This window comes from Lycium barbarum, chromosome 6 (assembly GCF_019175385.1).
Source record: "Lycium barbarum isolate Lr01 chromosome 6, ASM1917538v2, whole genome shotgun sequence".
Lineage (NCBI taxonomy): Eukaryota > Viridiplantae > Streptophyta > Magnoliopsida > Solanales > Solanaceae > Lycium > Lycium barbarum.
The window spans coordinates 124,710,696-124,735,600 of record NC_083342.1 but is presented as its reverse complement, the minus strand read 5'-3'; the positions used below and the strand labels follow the sequence as shown (position 1 = coordinate 124,735,600).

The following is a 24,905-nucleotide window of genomic DNA, read 5'->3' as shown; positions in this document are numbered from 1 at the left end:
TTTAATTTTATTTATTGAATTAAAATTTGATCAGTTGATGTTGTATTTTTAGAAAGGTCTTCTAGTATTAATTTTGAGCCGGTTGTTATGAATTAGCTTATTAATTTTGTTATGTACTATGACTTACTCATTTGATAAGATTGTATAAGAATTGAGAATGTTTTGATAGTTTTCACAACTTGTGCGGTTTTTATGTCTATAAGAGAAAATACTCCTTAAAATATCCAAATTACATGTTCAAACATAATTTCAAACCATGATTTCAAATCATGTCCAAACGGGTCCTTAGTATGAAGACTCAACACCACCTTGAGTCAGTTGGGTCTCAAATCTTCATATTAATCCTACAAGAATATACTCCCTCCGTCCCAAAAATAAATGTCATCTTAGTAAAAATCACGCCCATTAAGAAATCAATATATACAATGTAGAGTTTACTAAACTACCCATATTTATTAGATTTTTTTTTTTAAGAATTGAGCAATATTAAACATGACTACTTCTTTAATGCTAAGGACATAGTTGGAAACACCAGTTATTTTTTTTCTTGAATTTGACAAAAATATAACATTTTTAATTTTCAGAAGCACTTATTATATTTTTGCAAGAAAATACAGTTGGAATTTTGGATGGCTAATTAGTGTAATTTTCAAAAGTAGATAGGGCTCATTGTAATTAGTCGTAAAAGCAAAATGCAGGTGGTGTCCCCCCCTTACGTAAAGGCGCATATTAGTCGGTTGATATTTAATTTGTAGTAACTGCCCAGATGACAGTCCAACGATCAAATTCTAAGGAAAAAAAAAAAAAACATTTTCACAAAATAATAAAACCGAATACCAAATCAGAGAAAGCATTTTCATTATCGACATTTTCGGTATCTGTTAAATCTCCAACAACGAACTATCCCTTCATCGCCGTCAATAACTTCCATCAATCAGCTGTAATTCAACCTACTTTGAGATAATTGTTCGTAGTTTGTAATTGCATTGTTCTGTGCAATTTCAGTGATCGTATTATTACTCGAAGGAGATAAAAAAAAAATAAAAAATTACAAATGCATTTATGCATGTAATGTATGAGTATATTGGTGTACGAGTGATCTGATTGTTAAACGGTGTAGTTTTGGTTATTGTTTGATTTGGATCAATGGAGGCGATTGATGAATTGGAGCAGCTCGGCGATGCGATGAGGCAAGCGGCTGCATTGTTAGCCGATGAAGATATTGATGACGTGGCGGCTTCGTCTAATAAACGGCCTTCAACGTTCCTTAATGTAGTAGCGCTTGGCAATACTGTAAGTTTGATTTGTGATTGCTTTGCTATATTCTGTGATCTGTGTTATGTTATTTTTTCCTAAATGCAATGCAATGCAACTTTGTATGGGAATTTTGGAAGTACTACCTACATGCGTATTTTTGTATTGAAGGATATGTATTTGTCAACTTGATGTAAATATGAGCTTTTTTCGCGTACCGAGGAATGGCGACATTCTATATGTGGTTTATAGTATTTGCTGAGTGTTGTAGCACCTTTATGTGGGAGAGACAGGGGGCGGCTAGTCTCCTTATTTGTAGTATTACTATTTAGTCCTTGTATAGTATTGTTTACTTAGTTTTTTATTGTTATCTGTTGCTTCATTTGCTGCCGATATTTTTTCTTTCTTTCTAGCCTGTTTTGGTTATGCGTCGTTGTGCCGACGGTCTACCGGGGACAGCCTCTCTACCTCACAAAAGGTAGGGGTAAGGTCTGCCTACATCCTACTCTCCCCAGATCCTACTTGTGGGATTAAACTGGGTATGTTGTTGCTGTTGTAGTATTTGCTCTCACCTGCTCATGGAACAAGCAGTTGCATAACTAGCTGACAATAACAAGTATAAATGATTGTCCAATAACTTTGTGAGCCTTTGTCCTTTTAAAGAGCTCAACTTAGGTAACTTTTGTCCTTTAAGTTTAACAAAAGATACACATAGATTTTATTTCTTGATAAAGTCACAGACATACAAAGTTATTTAACAATGGCTTCAATTGTTCACAATACCCATCTCCTCCTCCCCCCCCCCCCCCCCCCCCTCCCACAAAAGCGCACACACTCCATTTGGTTCCAAAATGAGTTTGAATTTTGTATACAAACTAAATATTTATAGCATGATTGCTGAATTGTTCCCGATGTTGTGAAAAGAATCTTCAGGTTAATTCTTCATTCACTTCTGGTTACTGCGTGGATAATATATCTAATCTTTGACAATTTCTCAGGGTGCTGGTAAATCAGCTGTATTGAACAGTCTTATAGGACATCCTGCTTTGGTTAGTTTCTTCTACTTAAAATTTTATTTTAACTATAATGTCTAAGAGTACAAATAGATTCATACGATAAGATATTGCTGCAACTCTCTGTTCATGTTTCCATACTTTTTTTACCTTGATTTGGCCAGCCAACTGGTGAAGGAGGTGCTACTCGTGCTCCTATATGCATTGAACTTAAAAAGGATAGCTCCTTAAGCAGCAAATCAATTATTTTGCAAATCGACAGTAAATCCCAACAAGTCTCTGCAAGTAAGGCCTTTTACCAAGCTGCAATATCCTTTGTTCATGTTATAGTACAATTCTCTATGAATCTATTTTCACCAAAGGCTTATAAATAGGTCATACTCTGATTATACTTGTTCACTCTTTGGCCCAACAAAAGGTGCTCTTCGCCATTCTTTACAGGATAGACTAAGCAAGATCTCAAGCAAGAGCCGAGACGAGATATATTTGAAGCTTCGAACCAGTACAGGTGTGTCTTAGAGTGATGTTTACAGCTAAGTTTAGGAGTGGTGTGGATGTTTACGCTTTGTGTTTTCCGTGTTAATCTAGTAGTAGTATTGAACACATTTAGAAATTAGAAGGATGCTAACTCCAATATTGGTTGACATTATTTTTCCTATTGGAGTTTTCAATCCTTGATTCTTCTGCTGATACTTGTCATTGGATTTAGTTGAACTTTGGTATAGTACCTGGAGATATACTAGTTTTGCTCTGCACCTTAATTGTAATGGAAAAAATCTTTTTAAATTTTATTTGTTTTGCCCTATGTTGATTGTTTATTTGATGTTTGATCTGAAATTTGGATTGTCTTTTGCTGATGTTTCTCTGTCCAAATTGCATGAGCAGATAGTTTTCTACTTTTCTTTGTTGTTTTTGTGGCAAAATTTTCTGTTTCAACTGCCTTTTGTTTTTCCTTGCTGTACAGCTCCTCCATTGAAGTTGGTTGATCTACCTGGAGTGGATAAGGGACATCTTGATGGTGCATTGGTTAGTGCGAGATTGCCCATCATGGAATTCATGAATGAAATTTCCTTTGTTATAAGAGTTTAAAGGCTGTTATTTTTCCCTTACAGAGTACATATGTTGCACGCAGCGATGCCATATTACTAGTTGTTATTCCTGCTGCTCTAGCACCAGAAATTTCCACATATAAAGCACTTAGACTTGTGAAGGAGCATGATGGAGAATGTAAGTTGTACTATCAAATTTTGTGCCTCAATTATTTGTTTCAAAGAAATAAAACTTTTCCGAGTAAATATGTATTTCACAGAAAATTTTCTTCATTTCTCCCTATCTCATGATCACTCAAAGCATATTTTGCTAATGCTATAGGTACTAGAACCATAGGTATTATTAGCAAAGTAGATCAAGCAGCTTCAGATCCAAAAGTTCTTGCAGCTATCCATGCTCTTTTGCTAAACCAGGGACCACCAAGCACATCCGATATACCATGGGTTGCTTTGATTGGTCAATCTGTTTCTATAGCCTCAGCCCAGTCGGGAGGTGTAGGCAATGACAATTCGTTAGAAACAGCGTGGCGTGCTGAGAGTGAAAGTCTTAAATCAATATTAACAAAGGCTCCTCAAAGCAAGCTTGGTAGGCTAGCATTAGTGGAGACCCTTGCTCAACAGATCCGTAACCGAATGAAAGTCAGACTTCCAAATCTACTCTCAGGGTGATGGCCTATTCCATTGTTTAATTTCTCGTTCTTGATTTACATTTGGTAAAATTAGTTTCGATACAAATGTTTCAGTTTTCTCCAATTTAGTTTGCTAAGCATGTTGCTTCGCTGATTTCTTTTTTACATACTTTGGCCTCCAAAAATTATGTTAAAGTTGCAACAGGTTGCTCATTGTTGTATGGTATATTTGAGTTTGTAGTCTCCATCTACTTCCTTTTATCTATTTTTTTTTTCATTGTCTACTTGTAAGGACACATGATTTAATCCTCCCTTTATAACTCCTGCAGGCTCCAGGGAAAATCTCAAGCAGTAAAGGATGAACTGGTAAAGTTTGGCGAACAAATGGTTAATAGTGCTGAAGGTACAAAAGCTTTAGCCCTTGAGCTTTGTCGTGAGTTCGAGGATAAGTTTCTCGAACATCTTACAACTGGAGAGGTGAGTCTTGGATTAGGAAAAAGAATGAAAGCCAAATTACTCCTTTTACAGTTTGTAATCATGATATTGTTAACGTGTTGCTTAAAGTTTCTGTCAAAACAGTTTGTCCAATTTAAAAGTGAATTGTCCTTTGAGAAATCAAGCTATGTGTTACTGGAAGTGAATACTATCTTTATTAGTTTTTTCCTTCTTGTTAGTATATGTTTATCGACAAGCCGGTAGGAAACACTTTTTCTAATACATCAAAAGTATTTTCTTGATGGCACACCAAGAGGGTGTCAAAATATGTCCAGATTGAGTGCATGGTGTAGCCACATTCATCTATCAAGTTTGCTCAACTTATACAAAAGAGAATTCATTTATCAAGTTTCCGTTTTCAGTTTTTCTTTTATAATGTTAACCTAGAGGGCCCTCTGGCAATTGGGATCCGTGATTGGTATACAGAACCATGTGTTATGTTAGTTGTTATTTTGGTTGAAAGTGTAATTTCTTTGGCTATATACTTACTAATTTATTTGGCTATATACTCACTGCATGTATGCTAAATCTATAGGGTGGTGGTTGGAAAGTAATTGCTAGTTTTGAAGGCAAATTCCCTGATAGGATTAAGCAGCTTCCTTTGGATAGACACTTTGAGCTAAAAAATGTGAAGAGGGTATATTTCTTACTCCATCATGGCTTCAGTCAAGTGCATATTCCTTCTTTAATGAATACTTCCTTATTCTTCATTTTTTTCTAGTGACCCTTTCATGTTGGTTGTAGGTTGTGCTAGAAGCAGATGGCTATCAACCTTACCTTATTTCTCCTGAGAAAGGTTTAAGGTCTTTAATAAAGGGTGTATTGGAGCTGGCTAAAGAACCTTCAACACTTTGTGTCGAAGAGGTGATCCCTATTCAATATTATCTGCTTTAATCAAGACGGTTGTTAGTTTTTGCTTGAGTGATTCAGTAGTTTTCATGTATCTCACTATCCCCCTCTTCACAACTACATTTCGGATTGAGGCATAATAGTTGTTGTAGCTGTTGTCACTTTCCCTGTTCTTGACAACCACCAAAAGGGAAAAGATGTAGAAAATATTTTTGCAACTTTTATGTCTTTTTTTCCACATGACATACCTCATGTTTTTTCCCCTTCCCTTTATGATCATTTTAGTTTATTTGCACATGGATATCAATTATTTGGTTAACTGACAAAAAAAAAAATGAAAATTTCTAATTTCATGATCGTAGCACCTATAAACATGATACTAGGACAACAGTTGTGGTTAGTAGGACCTTTTCACAGTCTTTGCCTCCAGCCTTTTGATACCCTTTCATTGTTTCATTAAGTGATTTCTTGGCTAGTATTAATTTACTCTTATCAACTGTGTTAATGACAAATTAAGCAATTTTTGGAAATATACAATTGTCTTGCAGAAGCATTTTTTTCTCGTTTTTTTCCTTTCAATAGCTTGGCTGGCCTTTGGCAATACTCTAATGCCCCCAAGTTAATGGGAAACATTTATCTTGAGACAACAACATACCCAGTGAAATCCCCCAACATTCATCTTGAGACAGTCATGTTAATAAGAAATTATGCAATTTTGGCACTATACAATTGTCTTGCAGAAGCATTTTGTTTTTGTTCTTCTCCTTTCAATAGCTTGGCTGGCCTTTGGCAATACTCTCATATAAAATGAATGCAAGTTGATTGCAACATTTATCTGTGCCAGAGACAGTTAGTGAGAATTATGCTTGCTTGAACATTTCTCCAACGATCTGTCCAAGTTCCCTCTGTATGTTCCTCTTTCTACAGTCTAAGCCACTTTAGAAATTTTGGTAGGTGCACCGAGTACTTGTCGATATTGTCGCAAAAGCTGCTAATTCAACACCAGGTCTTGGAAAATATCCTCCTTTTAAGCAAGAGGTGACCATTATGTGGATCTGTAATTTACAAGTTGAATCTTGTGATTTTCTTGGCTTCTTATGGAAATAATTCATCTTAGGTAATTGCAATTGCGACTACTGCTCTTGATGGTTTTAGAACTGAAGCAAAGAATATGGTTATTGCCCTTGTTGACATGGAGCGGGTGTATGTCCCTCCACAGCACTTTATCCGTTTGGTGCAAAGGCGGTATGCTCATAATCTAGCTCCTTCCATTGGTCTCTTTCCAATATATTGTTATCACATTTTGGTTTGTATTTCTTCTGTTACCTCGATTACAGCAATAACCAGGTTTATGTCAAAATGTCTAATAATTATATTTCCAAAAGGCTAATCACAATGTGAGACAAATATTACTGGGAGCTGCATGTTTCTCTGATATTTATGTCCTTTACTTTTTGCTCCCAATTATTTGCTGTTTGGTGAACGGTACATCTTTGGTTTCTCCAGGATGGATAGGCAGCGGCGTGACGACGGCCTGAAGAACCAATCCTCCAAAAAGGCAGCAGAGGCAGAGCAATCCATGTTGAATAGGGTATGCCAGTCTTTCTAACGAGTACAGGCTACAGAGTACTGATTGCTTGAGTTCTTTACCTTCTGCTGTTCTGAAGCTTTGGAACTACTTGGATTTTCTCTTCTTTTTTTTTTTCCTTCTTCCTTCCATGGTTATAATGAGTAGAAAAGCTCTCCTAATTGCAACAACTTTTCAATATAGGCAACCAGTTCCCAGTCTGGAGGTGAACAAAGTGGTGGAAACTCAAAGTCAGGGAAGGATAAATCAGGTCAGCAAGATAAGGATTCACAAGAAGGACCAGTCCTGAAGACTGCAGGACCCGATGGGGAGATAACAGCAGGTGCTTTGCTGCTTACAGAAATAAAATCTTATACTGAAGTACATGAAATAAGAGAACTTCTTAATTCCTGAAATTCCTAAGACATAGCCATTAATAATATCTACATGGCATTCCTAAAAATTCTTTTGACTTTCCACAATAGCATTTTCACTGAGAATATTTCACACTAACTTTTAGTGATTCTTGACCTTAAACACTCATTAAAAGATATCAATTAAGTACAGAACTTTTAAAAAATGCTTTTTATTAGGAATTTATATGCCATTCTGGATAAGTCTTTTTGCTTGCAGTGAGAATTTATAGTCAAATACATTCCTCCAAGCTGATGCGATTATCTGGACCTTTAAACTGTAACATGGTTCCCAGTTGTCTTATTTGGATTTCTTGTTGTACCAAAGTGCTAGCTTTGTTTGTTCTTACACATACCTTTCCTGTACATGCAGGGTTTCTACTAAAGAAAAGTGATAAAAAAAGTGGCTGGAGCAAACGATGGTTTGTTTTAAATGAGAAGACTGGAAAGGTCAGCGTTGTAGCTTTTTAAGCCATGCTAACATGCTTTACTGGATCTAACTATATGTATGTGATCGTTAGTATTTGCTGTTAGAGTTAATTGTAGGAACTTACCATTTATTTTGAGAACAATAACGAGTCAACAGCTCATAGTAGAAAGGAGGAAAGGTAGAAGTACAATACTTCTGTGTTTACTGCAAGTTCATGTCTTATTCGTAGTTGCTTAGTTCATATCAAGCAGTGAAAAGATGTTACTACTTGTATCCTTTTTTTTTTTTTCTTTTTTTTTCTTTTTTGAGAACTAGATGTTACTACTTGTATTCTAAACCAAATGATAATATGTTTCTGTATTTTGATACTACCAATGAAATTCCAAATTAGTTTCTCTTCACCTGTATTTCGGCCTATTTAAATTGAAAGTCTACTTTTTCGAAGTTTTTCTTTTCTCTTTATACATCTTTCCAGTTTTCCTAATATTCAAAATTCATAAACTGTTTGTACAAAAACCTAGAAGAACTTATATGTCCAAAGCCAAACTTCAATTGGAAGAATTTGGAAGATAAACCATCCCCAAGTAGGGTACTATCTGTGCAATAAGAGTGCGAACAGACAAAAACTGGAACCTTTACTTGGACCCTTTCTTTGTGCACTAATATACCTGTGTACTACCGGTTATAGATCAATATAATATGACTTAATATTGTTCTCCATGTTGGTCACCTTATATATTTCTTGTACATGAGATTTGTCCCCCCTAAAAGGAAAAAAGCTAAAATTGAGCTCCCACTAGTAGTATAGAGACCTGTACAATATATATATGTGTGTGTGTGTGTGTGTGTGTGTGTGTGTGGGTGGGTGGGAGAAAAGGGAGAATGAAAAAATAGTTCTAGGGGTTGACGTATGTGGTATATTTGAACATTTTTTAATTTTTTCTTGAATAGTTAAGATTTATTTTTCTTTAGATCTGTGTGAAGTTAACAATAAATTGACTATAGCTCTTCTCTACTTTTTGCTGGCTTTTCACCCTTTTTCTCAGATTATTAGGATGTATATAGATGGTTGCTAAGGCAATATCATCTCTATAAGTAGTATTTATATATAAGTCTTGATATTATTTGGTTATTTGTGCCTCATCAAGGAAATCAAAAGTAAAAATATTTAGCAAAATATGTGAGATATCATACCAATTAGTTTGTGCAACTGTTTCATAGATTTTAGTTATGCTTTTGCAGCTTGGATATACCAAGAAGCAAGAAGAACGGCACTTCCATGGTGTAATTACTTTGGAGGTATTAAAATGCTGATTGTTGTTTTTGAGATCTGAGTTCTTTTGATATTTAACATTCAATTTTCGATAAGTATTTTGCACGTTGTTCTTATAGATTTATTAGAAAAGCCTTCTGTGAGTTCATTTCGTTTATTCCAATTGTTACTCTGCTAATATTTCTGGGTAGGCCTTGACAATCTGGTGGTCCGCCTTAATTGGAGGTATTTAAATGCCAAAAGTGTTCTTCATCTGTTTTGACATTTGTTTGCTGCTTTTCTTTATCATTTGGTACATTGATATGTTTTCTGGCTTCAGTTTGTTTCATATATATTGTTCTTTCCATGTTAAAGTTAACAAACTACCAATACATATAACACAGCTCTTGGTCAAACTGCTCGGGCATGTTATGCTTCATGGTTGTATACATCATTGAAGGATAATTTATTCTTTCCATGCTCTCTTATGGCCCAGAAAAGGTTGTCTTTAAGTTGTCAGGAAAAAAAAAAAAACTTACGGAGGTTTTTGCAGCATCAGATTGTAGGGTTGTGTTCGATATAGGAACCACATCATGTGCAAATCAAATATTGGAAGAGTTATAATATCAAAGTCAAGAAAATCAGATGAGCCATCTCAATAGCTATGGGAGTAACATTTAGCTTTTGCGTCTGCTTAGCGTCAACTCGTTTTCTTGCTGCAAGCATGTGAAAATATTTCGCTGACAGTGGTGATTTTTGAACTAGAAGCTCTCTAAATCTCATACTCATCCTCATTACCAACAATTAAGCCTTCATTTCACGAAGATGGCATAACTTATATGGATCTTTTTGCTTCCATTTTATTTGCTTGTAACTGAATCCATTTTAAGAGATTGTAGATCTCTTGAAACAGTTTCCTTCAGTGTGATTGTAGGTCTACCTCATCCCTATTTAGCACCTTTCAATTATCACAGTTTTGCACCTATGGACCAATTCATATTGAGATTTATGTTGGATATAGCCAAAAATCTTATCTTCTGTATGTGCTACTTGCATCTTCAGCTGACTATGATCCTTTGTCTAATCTTGTACGACTGACTGGCTGAACATCCACTTTAAATGTTTGTATCTCTATAACATTCATCTTGTGGATACGTTGGGCCTTTAGCCTATCATGTAACATGTTATACGGAACTTTCAGGAATGTAATCTTGAAGAGGTTTCTGAAGAAGACGAAGCACCATCAAAAAGTTTAAAAGATAAAAAGGCAACTGGGCCTGATGGAGGAAAAGGACCTAGTCTTGTGTTCAAATTAACAAGCAGGGTTCAATACAAGACTATTCTTAAAGGTGGTGCACATTCCTACATACTTTTTGTGCAAGGAATTATATGGTTCCTTCTTTCATTCTTTTTACAACCAAATTTTCTGTATTGCAGCCCAAAGTTCTGTTCTTTTTAAGGCAGAAACTTTGGCTGAGAAGAATGAGTGGTTAAACAAATTTAAAACTGTCATAAGTTCTAAAGGAGGTCAAGTTATTGCTGCTGATTCTAATCAACCTATGAAGCAAAGTTCATCAGAGGGGTCACTTGTAAGTAGCAAAATACAGTTTGTTAAAGACTCAGATACTGTCTATAAATGTTCCTTCAGTTTACTCATCAGAAACAATTTCTTCTGTTTACCTTACCAGATTACTACCATTGTTTTCAAATGTTTTACTGCACAAAGCTTTTTAGTGCCAGGAGTATTCTTCTTGTCTTAACTTTAAAGAATCTCTTCAAATTTTGACTTCTTGATTTGAGATCACTTAATTTGTACACCATCTTTTTATGGAATATTCTCTTTCCATAATCTCTGTTTTCAAATATTTGACATGGAAAATACTTGGATCTTTTGCTATTTAGGACACGATGACTAGGAAACCTGCAGATCCAGAAGAAGAACTTCGATGGATGGCTCAAGAAGTACGTGGTTATGTTGAAGCTGTTCTCAACAGTCTAGCAGCTAATGTACCGAAGGTCAGTATAATCTAATCGTTACTCCCTGCAGTTTTGTTCTCCATACCCTGTTTAACTTTGATTACCTGTTTTTTCAGGCAGTTGTTCTTTGCCAAGTAGAGAAGGCAAGAGAAGATATGCTTAATAAGTTGTACAGTTCTGTCAGGTTAGCAGCAGCTGTATTTCCTTTCAGGAATCGTGGATACTAGGAGATCTGATTTTCACCGCATACGTATGCTGAGGATTTTTTTTTTTCATATAAGAAACCAATCTCACATTACTTTACGCGAAACTGATCAACCCTGATTATCTATGGCCCATGAAAGTGTTATGCATACACCCTCGTTTGTCGTAACAAAACTCTCTTTACTGTTTATCATCTTTGCTTCTTTCTTATTATCTTCTGACTGCACCCCTGTGTATCAACATTTGGACTGTAGCGCACAAAGTAGAGCAAAGATCGAAGAGCTACTTCTGGAAGACCACAATGTGAAGCGTAAGAGGGAGCACTGGCAGAAACAATCCTCTCTTCTTGCTAAGGTCACTCAGCAGCTCAGTGTTCATGATAACCGAGCAGCTGCTGTGTCTAGCTACTCAGATAGTGATGGAGCTGGTATTTGGCAAATCCTTTAATAGCTTTTACTTGAAGCCTTAATCTTCAATTCCTTGACTGCTTTCCAGCATGTTAATATGTTGCCATCTCAAAGTATCAAAACGAACTCTTGTAGTATAATACGGCCTCCATAAAAATAAAATGAAAAATGAATTCCTCTAATGTGTAATTCACCATGACATAGCACATGTATGCTCATGAGCTGAAATGACTGCTTTTGAATACGACAACTTAGTATTGATGATACAAAATAGAAAGAAATAATAGAATTCCAAAAATGTGCCGTCTGGTGAACTATATTGGATACCGATGCCTAGACCACGAGTTAGAGTGTATTTACCTAGTAGGATATTTGCTGAAGTTACACGGATTTGAAGTGGTTGGCACTTGCCCTTAGAAACTTGAGTGAGCCATGATAAAATTAAGTATATGATTAAGATATCCCCTAGAAAGATGTTATTTAAGTTCGACAGGACCACAATTCAGTAAAAGATAGGTCTAGTGAACCTGGGACATAAATCTTAGTCTAATACCACAAGCTGACGTAACTGACTTCTAATATTATTATTTTTCTTGACAATGAAATGAAGGGTGTCACACTTAGAACTCAAGACAGTGGTATGAGCCTGTAGATTAGATCTTGTTCAAGTAAGGTCGTAGCTGACTTCCAATTTTGTGGGCTTTTAAATAACAAATGAAGTAGATGCAATGAAGTATTAAGATTTTAGACTCTTTATGGTGTGAAAAGATAACATGGTTGAAGCATCACTCTACACCATGCCCCTAATCCGCAAACTTGTAAATGAATTAACAGCATAAGAGAAAGCTGAAATAGCAGCTAGAGCATGAATTATTGTTTGTGAACCTTGTATTAATCAATGCTGACAATTGAACGTTCTAGATCACTATGCTTCAATCTTCAATTCATCCTCTTTCTCCAAGTTCATTTGTATATGCGAAGGGCTTTCTACAAACTTAGTTTATCACCAATATTCTATTTACCCTTGATGCCTTGTGCTTCTTTTTAAGTTATAATTGGGACTTATATTGACATCTGCAGAAAACACCCCAAGATCTGGAGGACGGTCATCAGGTGATGACTGGAGATCTGCATTTGATGGTGCTCCAAATGGAGCCCAAAATGATGATGTAGGGTCTAGAAGTCGTCGTACACCTAGCCGGCTGCCACCTGCACCTCCTGGTTCTGGATATAGATCCTAGGCATTTGATTCATATTCTTGGCAGCTGAGGAGGTTTTGGTTCCTGCTCTCTTCTTGGGCTCTTGATGTGCTCGGATTTTGTCACTAGATCTTTGTATACATAGCTTCCACATTTTAGGTAATATTTTAGCTATTAGTCCAGTGGCCTCCATTGACCAACGAAAAAAAAGTTTTCGAGTTGCTGCTCAATCCTAACCCTGGCGCTACATATTGGTTTCATGTTCGGAATTTCAGGACAACCTTCATGTATAATTTTGCCGGGGTGGGTGGCTGTCTCTAGTGTTGGTTGAGCTTTAACTGGGCTTAAATTTTGACGAGATTGCTTAGTGAAGTTGGTGAAACACTTCTATCGTAGATGATACCTTGCTTTATAATCTAATTTGATGCTTTAGGATTGCAGTTGCATCCTTAGGTTTGACCTTTAGCTTAAAGTTTCCATCAAACACCAAGTGAAAAGTTTTGTAGTGATTCTTTTTGTCACAGTTCTATAATTGAATCATTACATTCTTCTCCTCCTCGTATTTTTATTTTTATTTTTATCATTTACCCGAGTTTTGAGTGCTTGCAACTTGTTCTTGCTGTGCTGGATCATTTCGTCTCTTTGTCTCGAGTTCAGGTTTCGCAGCGGTGGAATATAGCACTACTTGTTTCCATTTAACATAAAATTCTCTTTCATTTGAGGTGCATACAAGGATATTCCCATAAACTAATAATTTAATATGACTTAAATTAACCTTAAAACGTGTTGTCATCTCTGTGGTACTTTCCTTTCCAGGAATCAATACGGCAATAACTCATTGCTTATATGCGAAAACAAGATAAATGATAATCCGAACTTATGATAAGTGCATGACTAAGGTCTAAGAACAATATTGTGAATACGTATTGAAGATAATGATTCTATACAGGATGAACATTGATCAGTTTTCTGTACATGGCTAAGATTCTTACTGCATTGTGGTCCGATATTTACAGTTTCTCCAAGATTAGTTTCTGAATATTGTGAATAAACTGCGGAACAGCTTGAAATGATCTCATCTGTCCTGATTAATGCTTTAAATAGAAGACTAAATGCCATTTTCCCCCGTAAACATGGTTGGATGCTTCTAAAATGGACTGCTAGCACAGCCAACAGAAGATGCCACCCTGATTGGTGAAATATAAGAAGCTTTCAACAGGGAACAGTTTGGTCATATATAAATTTGGATGCTAAACACCTTAATCAATTCAATATATTCTCCTTGAAGGGACCAGAATCCTGTAATAGTTTCATAACAAGTTTAACCTGTAGGAAAATGCAAGCAGACAGACATCAGTAAAAGCCCCTCAAAGCTGCATCCACATTGATGCGATTCCATTTTCAGAAATTTGAAGATAATCTTGCAAAAGCAACTTAACACCATTATTTCATCAACACAATTATTTTGCTTAACCGATTATGTAGAGATTTTTGTATAACAATCTAAAATAAGCTACAGCTGGAGGATTTTGGAGGGAAAGAAACACAACAAAAACAAACTTGTTCAGAGTGATGGGAAGAGTCCATTAAAGAGAGCCCATAGAAGTCTGTTGTTAGACCTCTTTCATCTGATTTATTTCCAGGGTTATATTAAGGGAAGAAAAAAAACTAATTATAGGAGTTACCCACAAAAAAACATATTGACCACCATATTATTACCTGTCAACCACAATAAGGTAGTGGTTTTATAATTGATTTCTACTCATATCCCGATGGAGAGTTTTCAGTGCATTGGGACTACAGCAGACAACTTTTTATGTAGTCCTTCAAATCCAACCTTAGCAGATTTATCTGGATGATACCTTGTCCCCAAGATATGGTAACATAGCATAAAATGAGGTTACAAACTGGTCGGAATATCTAGAACCTACTGGCTTAAAAGGACAGGAAATAACAGTGACACTGAGAATGTGGCTTCCTAGCATTTGATTGGGTAAAAGAAGTCTTATACAGCTCTACAGTTTCATTTTTCTAACTTCAAGACAACCTTATGACCTCGTCATTTAGGTGCCTCGGCTCATAAAATGTCTCCTTTACGTATTATGGGAAGAATTAAGTTTTTCGTTTTTTTAACTTTCCTTTGAGGAAAGAAACATCCGAGAAAAAGGCAACAGTCATGCGAAAGGCTTTTCATTGGGAAGAATAATCACCTGGGCAGTTTCTCGTACCAAGAAATCATCAATGATTCGATTAAAATCCTCATCTAGAACATAGTGACAGCTGTAAGTAGTCACTGGCATATATCCCCTTTGAATTTTGTGTTCACCCTGAGCACCAGCCTCTACTGTGCTAAGATTGAGTTCAATCGCCGCGTCTATGGCCTGAAAAACAGATCAAGGGAACTTAGATATCAATTTTTAAGCAGGAAACACTAAAGACTCAGAGGAGCCTGTTTACTTCTGAACCGCTAGAGGCTAATTCTTGAAAAATGCGAGTCTACATCGTGAAAAACACAAGTAGATATATCTGTGAACACTTGTCATAAGTCAAGAAAACCTTCATTCTGCAAGGCGCGTTCTTTTATTTTTATTTTTTAATTTTAGGTTTAAAATACCTGGTAATAGCATGCTTCAAAGTGCAAATTTGCATAGTAGGCTCCTGGGAGACATCCCCATAGTCGTCCATACAAGGTATCTCCTCCAATAAGATTAAGGGCTGCAGCTACAAGCTCATCACCTTCTTCCGCAACAATAAGCAGTACATTGTCACCCATCTTTGCACCCATACGATGAAAAAAATCTCTCGTTAAATAAGCAGTACCCCACCTAAAGAGACAGAGAACACAGATTAGATAATGCAGTTACTGAAATACAGCTGTAAAGTACACTAAGTAGAATAATATAGCTAACTAAAATTTAATTAAAATAGCATCGTAAAGAGAAAAAGCTTATGGTCCAAAGAAAAGAACTCCTACTTGTTATCGGTTGTATTTCTGTAGAACTTATAAAATGTTTCCCAATGGCTGGCCTGCCAATACCAATAGACAAGCATGAAATGAGAATTTCAATCTTATTCAAGGACATAATAATAGCTGCAAAATCATAATTAATTTGGGGGATGTTGGGTGAAGGGAGTCCAGCTGTAAAGGACCTCCTTTGTTCACAATGTAATTGAAAAAGTGTTGAGCGGATTACACCAAACCAACACAGAAAGAAAGAGATAAATGATATGCACACAATATTTAAATTCTTGGGAAAGGATATTAGTAGATGACATGATCACAATCAGGTCATTTATCCCCAAAAAAAGAATAACAACAACAACATACCCAGTATAATCCCACCAGGTGGGGTCTGGGGAGGGTAGAAGGTACGCAGACCTTACCCCTACCTTTTGACGGGTAGAGCCAGAGGGGCTGTTTCCAATAGACCACAAGCTCAAGGATAATAAGTAAAAAACAAATAAACATATAAATAAATCAGGCTAGTAAAAGTACCAATCCGTTCTTTTTTTTATGTATTTGCACAACTAGTCTATTTAAGCTTAGAAAATAAAGTCGAACACCACATACTAAAAAAAGAAGCTACTTAGATTGTCTTCTATCTAACATTGAAGATCAATAACATTAATATAGTCTGATGGTAAGATGTTTCTAGATTCACAATATGTATTCATTGTTTTTAAATAACTGAACATTGTAGCCTATTCTATATGATATTCTAGGATACCATCTACTTAATTAGGAGGATAATTACTTACCTTGTTATAAGTAAAAAAATTAGACCGGAGTAAAGAATTAGACCGGCAATGCATCACAATACATAAACTGCTGCTACTACTCTCGAGAAAAATATACCCTATCCCAATAAAGTCACATATGCTCAAGTAACTAATTAAATGGAAAGTCAAAAGCTGCAAAAACACACCTTGATTTCAGATCCTCTTAAGCGTTTCATGGTCACATTTTGAGCCAATATCTGAAATAAGAGAAGATCTTATGAGTATTTTGCCAATTTGAAGACATTGAGAAGAGAAAGGAAGTAAAAGATGTATTTAGCTATAAGGAAACACTCGACTCCTCTAAGAACAAATCTTGAATGTGATAGAAATAAGTAAGAACACAGGATGAAGAAAAGATGGCACTGCAGCAATACCGCCATGCCAATAAAGTGATGCTGCAGATTTAACAATAACAACAACAACATGCCAAGTGGAATCCCACAAGTGGGGTTTGGGAAGAGTAGAGTGTATGCAAACCTTATCCCTACCTCGTAGATATAGACACGCTGCAGATTTGGCAAAACTAAATAAACAATAATAAAGCCTTGTTTATACAACAGTAATATATCTGTTCTTGATTGTAAGAGAGTAACTATAAACACGTTCCCAACATGATTGGATATAATTTAGATGTAGAACCAAAATCCTCTAGTCATTAGGTTTTCTGAAGCAAACTTTATATATTCCACGTGGTGCAAATATGTTCTCTGTCATGTGATATATTCTTACGAAGAGCTCTATGATACAAATTGGGCCATGGGCATGTGTGACCAAAAGGGCGTGTCTATTATTATACACCACATTCATTTTTTACTTTCTCCAAGCTTAGACTACTGATAAAACCACTAAAGGGGCCTACAAAATGCCCTAACCCCTCATCCCAGAGAATACTCATGGTGAACTTTCTAAAATTATTATTGAGAAAAAAACATATAAACATGTTTCCAGTAGGATCGGATATAATCTAGATGTAGGACCAAGTCCTCTGGTCATTTGCAGACTTGTTCTCCTTTGCTATATTTTAAATAACTGTTTTGTGATACTGAGTCTTGCATGGACGTGTGTGACTAAAGGCATGTTCAATTAGATTCCCTTTTGGATACAAATACTTTTCTTTATACAGTGTTTTCTGAAAACCTTCTAGAGCTATTAACTGACCATGCAATTTTCAAGGAAAAAGAGCACTACTTCTACAAACCTTCTTGCGTTCTTGACGAATGTTTTTCCTCTTACTTTGCTTCATGTCCATCAAAAACTCATCAAAGCTGAACATGCAAGAACAAACTTATAAAAATCAAAACAAAATAAAAACTCATTAACATGATTTAGTGATAAATATGAACACATAGAAGTGTGGACAAAATGTAGAGGTCTATGTAATGCTCTTCAGATGAAGCAATCTCAATTACTTTGGTGACTTTTTTTTTTTTTTTCGGTTGGAGATTAATTATGGTGTCTTCACCAGCTTGTGCACACCTCGACTAATCTGCTGGGCACCTTTTTACCTCCCACCAGCACAGGAACAAGCTAGGTCTAGAGAGATGAAAACAAATTACATAGTGTCACTTGTGCCGGATTTGAACCTTGGTTCCCAAGGTTGTTACTCCAACTCTAAGACAGCGAGGCCACCCCCTTGAATGGATTTTTGATAAAAGTACTACCAGTTCTAGTAGGAACCCATTTAACCGAATTACAAATAAGTCCTTGCTTATCATAAGCATCAAGCTTCTTCATCCACACATCAACCAGGAGATGAGGCCTTTGGAATCTATAGCTTGATGCTTATGATAAGCAAGAAGAAGAAAAAGAATAAACTACAAGCTACAACTATGTGAAATTCGTTCCTCTAAATTTCAAAGTAACGTTCTCTAGTGTGGAGTAGATCTACATACTCACTTTTTATAATTACGATTTTTCCAATGATACTGCATTCCAATCCTTTGCAGAAAACCTTTCTCCTCCAACTTGTGCCACTCATTTGCAGTGGGAAAAGTAATATGTAGAGATGAAACGTTAAACTGTCAAGGTAAAATGTCATTACAATACAGAAAAATGGAGTACTTTTAGGCATATGAAATTAATTAATGCATTCCAGAACAGTTATTTTTACTAATAAAGGTATGGGCCACATGGCAAAATATGAAATCATGTACTAGATTCTCAAGCTAACCACTTAGCACGAATTACTTTATGTATCATCAAACTATGTAACTTAACTGTAGTTAAGAGGCCAAAAGAAGGAAATATCTTAGGACGAAAGCAACAAGAGGAGCTCATTCATAAGCTTTGTCGCTCAAGAAGTAACTTCAACCAAATAAGAAATTTGGAGATTTTAATGGCCCTATCAGAATTTCTGCAATTTGACCGAGATGGTACTGGTCATTTTACAAGTATGACGCCTCAACAACACATTTAGCATGTCGTATGCCATGTGCCTCGACTTCTGTCAGCCATGCATATATGTTCCCTTGATCACACTAATCATGAGGGTTCTTCTTCTTAGGGAATTGATTTATCAAATTCATAACCTTAATTCTCAAACAAGTTATTTGACATAGACAATGGAGATCTCCACCACAGAGCAGATTTATCTTCTGGCTTCTTAGAACTTACAAATCTTCATCAAGTCAGACTAAAAGAAATGATACCTTCCGTTAAATAAGGATAACAAAAACACTGGCTTTAATATGCAGAATCTTCCATAACCAACGAGCAAAATAAAAAGAATCAGACTTACAACTGAACGAGTTTAAAAAGAATTTAGAAAATCCAAAGTATTATTAAGTGTGTTTGGACACGACAAAAAGCATACCTTGACTGCTAACTCTTTCATTGCAGAGACCAAGATGTCAAAGACCTGATCTCTATGTGACGTGTTACGGACCAAGATCCTCGGGCCAGAAACTGGAGTGAAAGGCACCGAGCATTGCAGCTTTGGATAATAGCTCAAACCATAACTATAATAGGCATTTGCCCAAGAATTATCGAACACGTATTCACCATAAGAATGACTGCAAAATTGGATCAGAAGGAATTAGCCAACGCATGTTCATGACAAAAATTCGAGAAATTATCCAGCAGAAGAAGCAAGTGAAAAGTATAGTCCACATATAGCATGGCAGATGTTGAACCTTTTGAGATAGAGAGGAACAACACCTAAAATATTATTACTTTCATCTTGAGCAATGATGTGCTGCGGTATCCAGCCAGTTCCCTGAGAGAGAACATAAGCTTTTGTTCCATCAAAATGAGGTCATAACAAGGACGGAGACAGCATAAACTAAAGATTATGAAGATAGAGGATAGAAGAAATACATGATTAGACTTCATTAAAAAAAATTAAAAAAAAAACATGATTAGATGCCTAGGTCTCTATGAGTTGATTGAACGAGAGTTAGGCTCGCGGCTATTCCGACAGTGATATTAGAAGATATGGAAAGGATAAACAAAACAGTATAAATAAAGCAAAAGACAGAATATTCTCCACAACAGATATTATTGACATAGATAGGCAGAAACAAATTTTACGTATATAAACATCACTAAACACAAAAAGACAGCAAAAGAGAGAAAAGACAAATAATGGCATAGAATTTTCAAGTAAAAGGTGATAATTGATAACCTCCACGGCAGAGCCAGACTCCTCTAAGCTCGAAAGAAAACCGTGTGAGAGAAAGGGATTAAACTGCTGACGACCAGTGGCATCAAGACTGCACGAATCCCACTCTTCTGGTGAAACCTCTGTGATTGAGGAAACCACAGAAATGGATATCTTTTCACAAGTTCCTTTATCCCCCTAAAACAAAAGATAAACTTAATAACATTTGAAGTAATATCAGAAGAAACTATCAGTATAACTACCATAACTTTCAAAAGGAATACTATATAAATACTACTATATCTGTAGATTGTATTCTTGATTTGTTTTGGTAATATCACTGGTAAGTTTCAACTCCCCCCCCCCCCCCCCCCCCCACACACACACACACACAAAAAAAAAAAAGAAAAAAAAAGAAAGAAATACCTGTGAGTCTGCACCAGATAAAGAGAATTCCCCAAGTGAAAGGTTCTTCTCAGCAGGCTTCACACTTCTTCTTGAACCCCAAAACAGTGCTTTTACTTTGAAAATGCAAACAGGATTGTGGGTAAACAGCGATTTCCCCTACAATACAAACAGAAAAAAAAACAAAAACCATTAACCCCGGTTGTTGTTGATGCACATGAAAAATCCATTGACATGATAATTCTACGACTAAGAATCGGACTTGAATTTTCTAATTATATGAAAACAAAGCTATACTGAATAAACTCAACCTATTTAAACTTTGTAAGCAGAACCAACTACATTAGCAAATTCATTGATTAAATAAAGGAATTTTAAAGTGAAAATTGAGTCAATTTCTAATCAGAATTGAATTTCTAAATTTATGAAAGCAAAAGCTATCCTGAATGAACTCAACCTATTTAAGCTTTGCAAAGTAGAACCTAACTATATAAGCAAATTGAATTTCTAATTTTCTGAAAGCAAAAGCTGTTGTGAATGAACTCAGTCTAAGTTAAGCTTAGCAAAGTAGGACCTAACTATATTAGCTGATTGATTAATTAAATGAAGCAATTATAAAGTGAAAACTAAGTCAATTTCTAATCGGACTTGAATTTCTAATTTTACAAAAGCAAAAGCTATTCTACCTTTTTAAGCTTTGCAAAGTAGAACCTAACTATATTAACTAATTGATTGATTAAGTGAAGCAATTTCTAATAAAATCTAATTTATGAAAGCAAACGCTATTCTGGATGAACTCAGTCTATTTAAACTTTGCAACCTATGTTAGCTGATTGATTAAATGAATGTAGCAAATTTTATAAAGTCAATTTCAAAGCAGAAAAAGTGTAAATAGCAATAGCAAGTAGTTTTAAGAGAGAAGAATAGACCTTAAGGTGGAAAGGGAGATGGCCTAGAAATGGTGAACAAGGAGCAATGGCCATGGCTGGTGTGGTGAGTGTTTAGGGACTGAGCACTGTTATTATTGGTTTACAAGTGTTTTACTATCTATTTATTGCGTGAAATTGTAGCCACCAAAAATGTTGCAGACGTCAAATCAATATATGCATGATGCATACAAATTTAATCACTTAATATTAGTTATAATTAATATATGTGTGGCATGAATTTACGACCATTAAAATAAAATTATCTAGTTTCATGTAAATATCACTATTTTTTCCTCATATCCATGTATTTTGAAAGTGAATAAACAAGATAAAAGAAGGCCTCTGTTTTAATGGTGTTTGGGTAGCTTTTAAGAAAGGGAAAAGGATACTGTGTGTCTACCCAGCCAAATTAATCTCACATTTAATCACTGTTTGAGCTTAATTCCATCAGGAGTCTGGTCGGCTCAAATTAATGCCAAAAAATGGCCGGTCGGCCCAAAATAATGCCAAGACTGGCCGGCCCAACAGACCAGATGCTTAAAAAAAAAAGACTTTTTGTGGCGACTTAGTCGCCACAAAAACGTCACCACGAAAGGGCTGCTACAGCATATATACATATGTTGGAATTACATATACACTTTATATACAAGAATGATACAGTTTATATACATATGCTGAAATTAATTATATATTTATTATACATAAATTATACGTTAATGATACATTTATTATACACATGTTATACAATAATGATGTGATTTTTTATTTTTTTTACATATACAATAGTGATACATATTACATAACACAATGATACGGTTTCTATAATACATTTTTTATACGTATGATACACTGTCTATACAAGACTGATACAGTTTATATACACTTGCTGGAATTATATATACACTTTCTATACAAAATTGATACATATTATATACAAAAATGATACAATTTTCTATTCTATACAGGGCAATTGCACTGTGCTGATACACATTATATACACAAATGATACATATTATATACAAAAATGATACATACCTTAGTGATTCATATTTTATACAGTTTCTATACATTACAGATAGATACTGATACATATTTTATACACAAATGACACATATTATATATAAAAATCGCCTCAAACATTTTTGTGTTTGGATTTTTATTTGAAAATTGTCTTATTTAAGTTTTGGCTAATGGATGAGATTTGTTTAATTGCTACATTTTGGATTTGGGAAAAATTGGGCTAGAGAATGGGATTATTTATGGCCGAGCGGCCATATATGTCCTTTTCCCTTTAAGAAATTACATAATCTTTTGTCTATGTTGAATTTAAACATGAACCTCGTGGTTGATAAAACAAGGTCTCTATTTTTATTGAATTTTAAAATAAAAACCCATATATCGATATACTTTAAATTTTGTTTAAAGAACTTCTTGAGGAAACATTCTTCATATTTTTTTATTTACCAATTCTTGTTCGATTTTGTTAAAACTTCTCTGAAATTAAACAAGTGGGGTCTCGTTTTGTTGTGAAAAAACATTTTCTTTATTGGTTTAAAAACAAAATTAGACTCCCATATTAAAGAAATTGAGTTTTTGAAACACGAGCAATAACAGGTTTCACACAGTGACATTTGTATATTTTCCGATCTTGGAGACAATCAGGTGCCAAAAGCTCCATCGACAGAGCTTTTGAAGTCGTGTTATTCCTCTTATATACTTGCAAAAATCTGTTGGACAAGAATTGCTTACATACATTCTTTTTAACCAACTTTTTTTTAGTTGTTTGAAAGTGCCGTTGGTACAACTGGTTAGACTTCGAGCCAAATAGATCTTGTTTATTTATCTCTTCTGATCGTTTTTTTTTTTCTTCAACGTGATCTTTTTGTTCTAAATAATTGATACATTATATAACAAATAATGCTTGGTCGATTTAGTTAACTAATCATATAAAAGACTCTGAAATGATTTGGAACTTAACGATATATAGAAACCCAAAACAATTCCTCCAAAGGGATAAAAAAGTACACTTCCTGCAAAATATTTTTTTTAAAACCCAAACAATAATAAAGTGCAAAAAGAACCCAACCAATTGCTCCAAACAAACAAAAAGCAACCCTTACTAGAAGACATTACTGAATGAAAGAATGCAACTCAGAATTATATAATAGCAGAGTGGCAATAACTACACGAACCAAGTACTAGCTATCAGGCAAATCTGGTTATGTTTTGGATGATTAGGAGGATGACCAGCTGATACATTAGCAAATAGCAATGAAAACAAGAACGCTCGGAATGACCTACTTGATCAAACAAATAGACAAAAATTTACATAAGCCTAAACTGCCTTTGACCCCCTCTTAGTTGCTCAAAACATTACAAATCTTTCAAATCTCCTAAACTCACAAAAACATAAGACAACTCTGGGGGGATATTGATATCATACTCGATGGAGTCAAATGCTGGTGGTTTCCATCACTCTGCTACCTACTAAAGCTAGTATTGTATACGGTAAAAACTTGATATATGCAAGACCGGTGAGACCGGGGGCCGAGGGTAGGACCAAATGAGCACGAGTATGATCGGTCTTTCCTTCAGATTGGGGGATCCACCCATTGTGGCTGATCCGAGAAAAGAGAAGTAAACCTATTGGTCCGGTGTCTCCGGACCAAACTCTGCGTTGCCGTTAGCCCGTCTTCTCCAAGTCAAGTTCTCGTGGCCGTTAGTCCGGTTTCTCCATGTCCGAATTGATCGTGGCCGTTGGTCCGGTTTCTCCATGTCCGAATTGATTGTGGCCGTTGGTCTGGTTAACTAGTTGCGGAATCGCCACGCGTCAAGATCGTTATGTCATTTTGTACTGACGACCGTACGGGTGTCAGACCGTACAGTCCTCCCTTATCCTCTTAGGGTTTCTTTATTCTAAAAAGACTTTGTGTTGTTTGTAAGGCCCATGGGGCAAAACTATAAATAGAGGACATTTCAATTCGGGGTAAACAAGTACGTCACTCAACTGCATAAACTTACACCGAAAGAGACGCCCCGTTATCGGCCATGGTCAGATTTAGTATCATATTAGCTGCCTTGGAAGCCCTGCCAAGGTAGAAGGATTCTGAAAATTAGCAAACTTGTAGAGGAGTATGAAACTCATCTTGAAGCAAATGCAATAACTTCAAACTTAAAAGCCAAAGTGCAGTATTCCAAGACAAGCCCCATGTACCAATTGGATAAAGCTGTCAAACTTGCCTTTAAACAGCCAAAGCAAATCATATATGAGTAATTCTTAGTTCTTCACGAGTTTGAGGAGAGGAAGGTGAATGTGGAAGGTATTAAGTACCACGACTCAGGTGTCTGGTAGAGGGATGCTGAATTGCCAAAGCACGACTGAAGCATGTCCGTGTAGATGACACCAGGATTCAGTGCAACAGCTGCCATTCCAGGGGGCAACTCCTTCGCAACTG

General features: G+C 35.7%; 2 protein-coding genes across 3 annotated transcripts; one reads left to right on the top strand and one right to left on the bottom strand.

Moving 5' to 3' along the window:
* Positions 1–631: 631 nt before the first annotated feature.
* On the top strand, positions 632–13,323 carry LOC132598609 (dynamin-2A). Of its 2 annotated transcripts, XR_009566615.1 has the most exons (23): positions 632–1,293; positions 2,253–2,303; positions 2,432–2,552; positions 2,686–2,775; positions 3,232–3,293; positions 3,380–3,494; positions 3,639–3,981; positions 4,275–4,422; positions 4,976–5,077; positions 5,185–5,304; positions 6,244–6,327; positions 6,407–6,534; positions 6,796–6,880; positions 7,061–7,199; positions 7,643–7,719; positions 8,942–8,998; positions 10,153–10,300; positions 10,389–10,540; positions 10,854–10,967; positions 11,045–11,112; positions 11,387–11,559; positions 12,620–12,897; positions 13,014–13,323. XR_009566615.1 is itself a non-coding variant. In XM_060311581.1 (22 exons), the coding sequence occupies exons 1-22, from the start codon at positions 1,147–1,149 to the stop codon at positions 12,778–12,780; spliced, it is 2,685 nt and encodes an 894-aa protein (XP_060167564.1). In that variant the 5' UTR covers positions 632–1,146; the 3' UTR covers positions 12,781–13,323. The 2 variants fall into 2 exon arrangements, 1 of the variants encoding a protein (XP_060167564.1); XM_060311581.1 differs by having other exon boundaries at positions 12,620–13,323.
* Positions 13,324–13,633: 310 nt separating this feature from the next.
* On the bottom strand, positions 13,634–21,608 carry LOC132598608 (uncharacterized). Its single transcript, XM_060311580.1, has 12 exons — positions 21,451–21,608; positions 20,543–20,680; positions 20,141–20,314; positions 19,650–19,732; positions 19,331–19,529; positions 18,415–18,536; positions 17,717–17,783; positions 16,665–16,715; positions 15,713–15,765; positions 15,353–15,563; positions 14,949–15,119; positions 13,634–14,064 (listed from the first exon to the last, which is right to left on the bottom strand). Exons 1-12 carry the CDS (start codon positions 21,502–21,504, stop codon positions 14,002–14,004), a joined length of 1,386 nt encoding a protein of 461 aa, XP_060167563.1. The 5' UTR covers positions 21,505–21,608; the 3' UTR covers positions 13,634–14,001.
* Positions 21,609–24,905: the final 3,297 nt, after the last annotated feature.

Excerpts from the sequence above, each read along its gene's own strand:
- LOC132598609 (XM_060311581.1), top strand. The coding sequence starts at position 1,147 with ATGGAGGCGATTGATGAATTGGAGCAGCTCGGCGATGCGATGAGGCAA. Across the intron at positions 3,294-3,379 it reads GACATCTTGATGGTGCATTG|AGTACATATGTTGCACGCAG; the intron begins GTTAGTGCGAGA and ends TTTCCCTTACAG. Across the intron at positions 3,982-4,274 it reads CTTCCAAATCTACTCTCAGG|GCTCCAGGGAAAATCTCAAG; the intron begins GTGATGGCCTAT and ends TAACTCCTGCAG.
- LOC132598608 (XM_060311580.1), bottom strand. The coding sequence starts at position 21,504 with ATGGCCATTGCTCCTTGTTCACCATTTCTAGGCCATCTCCCTTTCCAC. Across the intron at positions 19,733-20,140 it reads AGTCTGGCTCTGCCGTGGAG|GGAACTGGCTGGATACCGCA; the intron begins GTTATCAATTAT and ends GTTCTCTCTCAG. Across the intron at positions 15,766-16,664 it reads TAAGAGGATCTGAAATCAAG|GCCAGCCATTGGGAAACATT; the intron begins GTGTGTTTTTGC and ends TGGTATTGGCAG.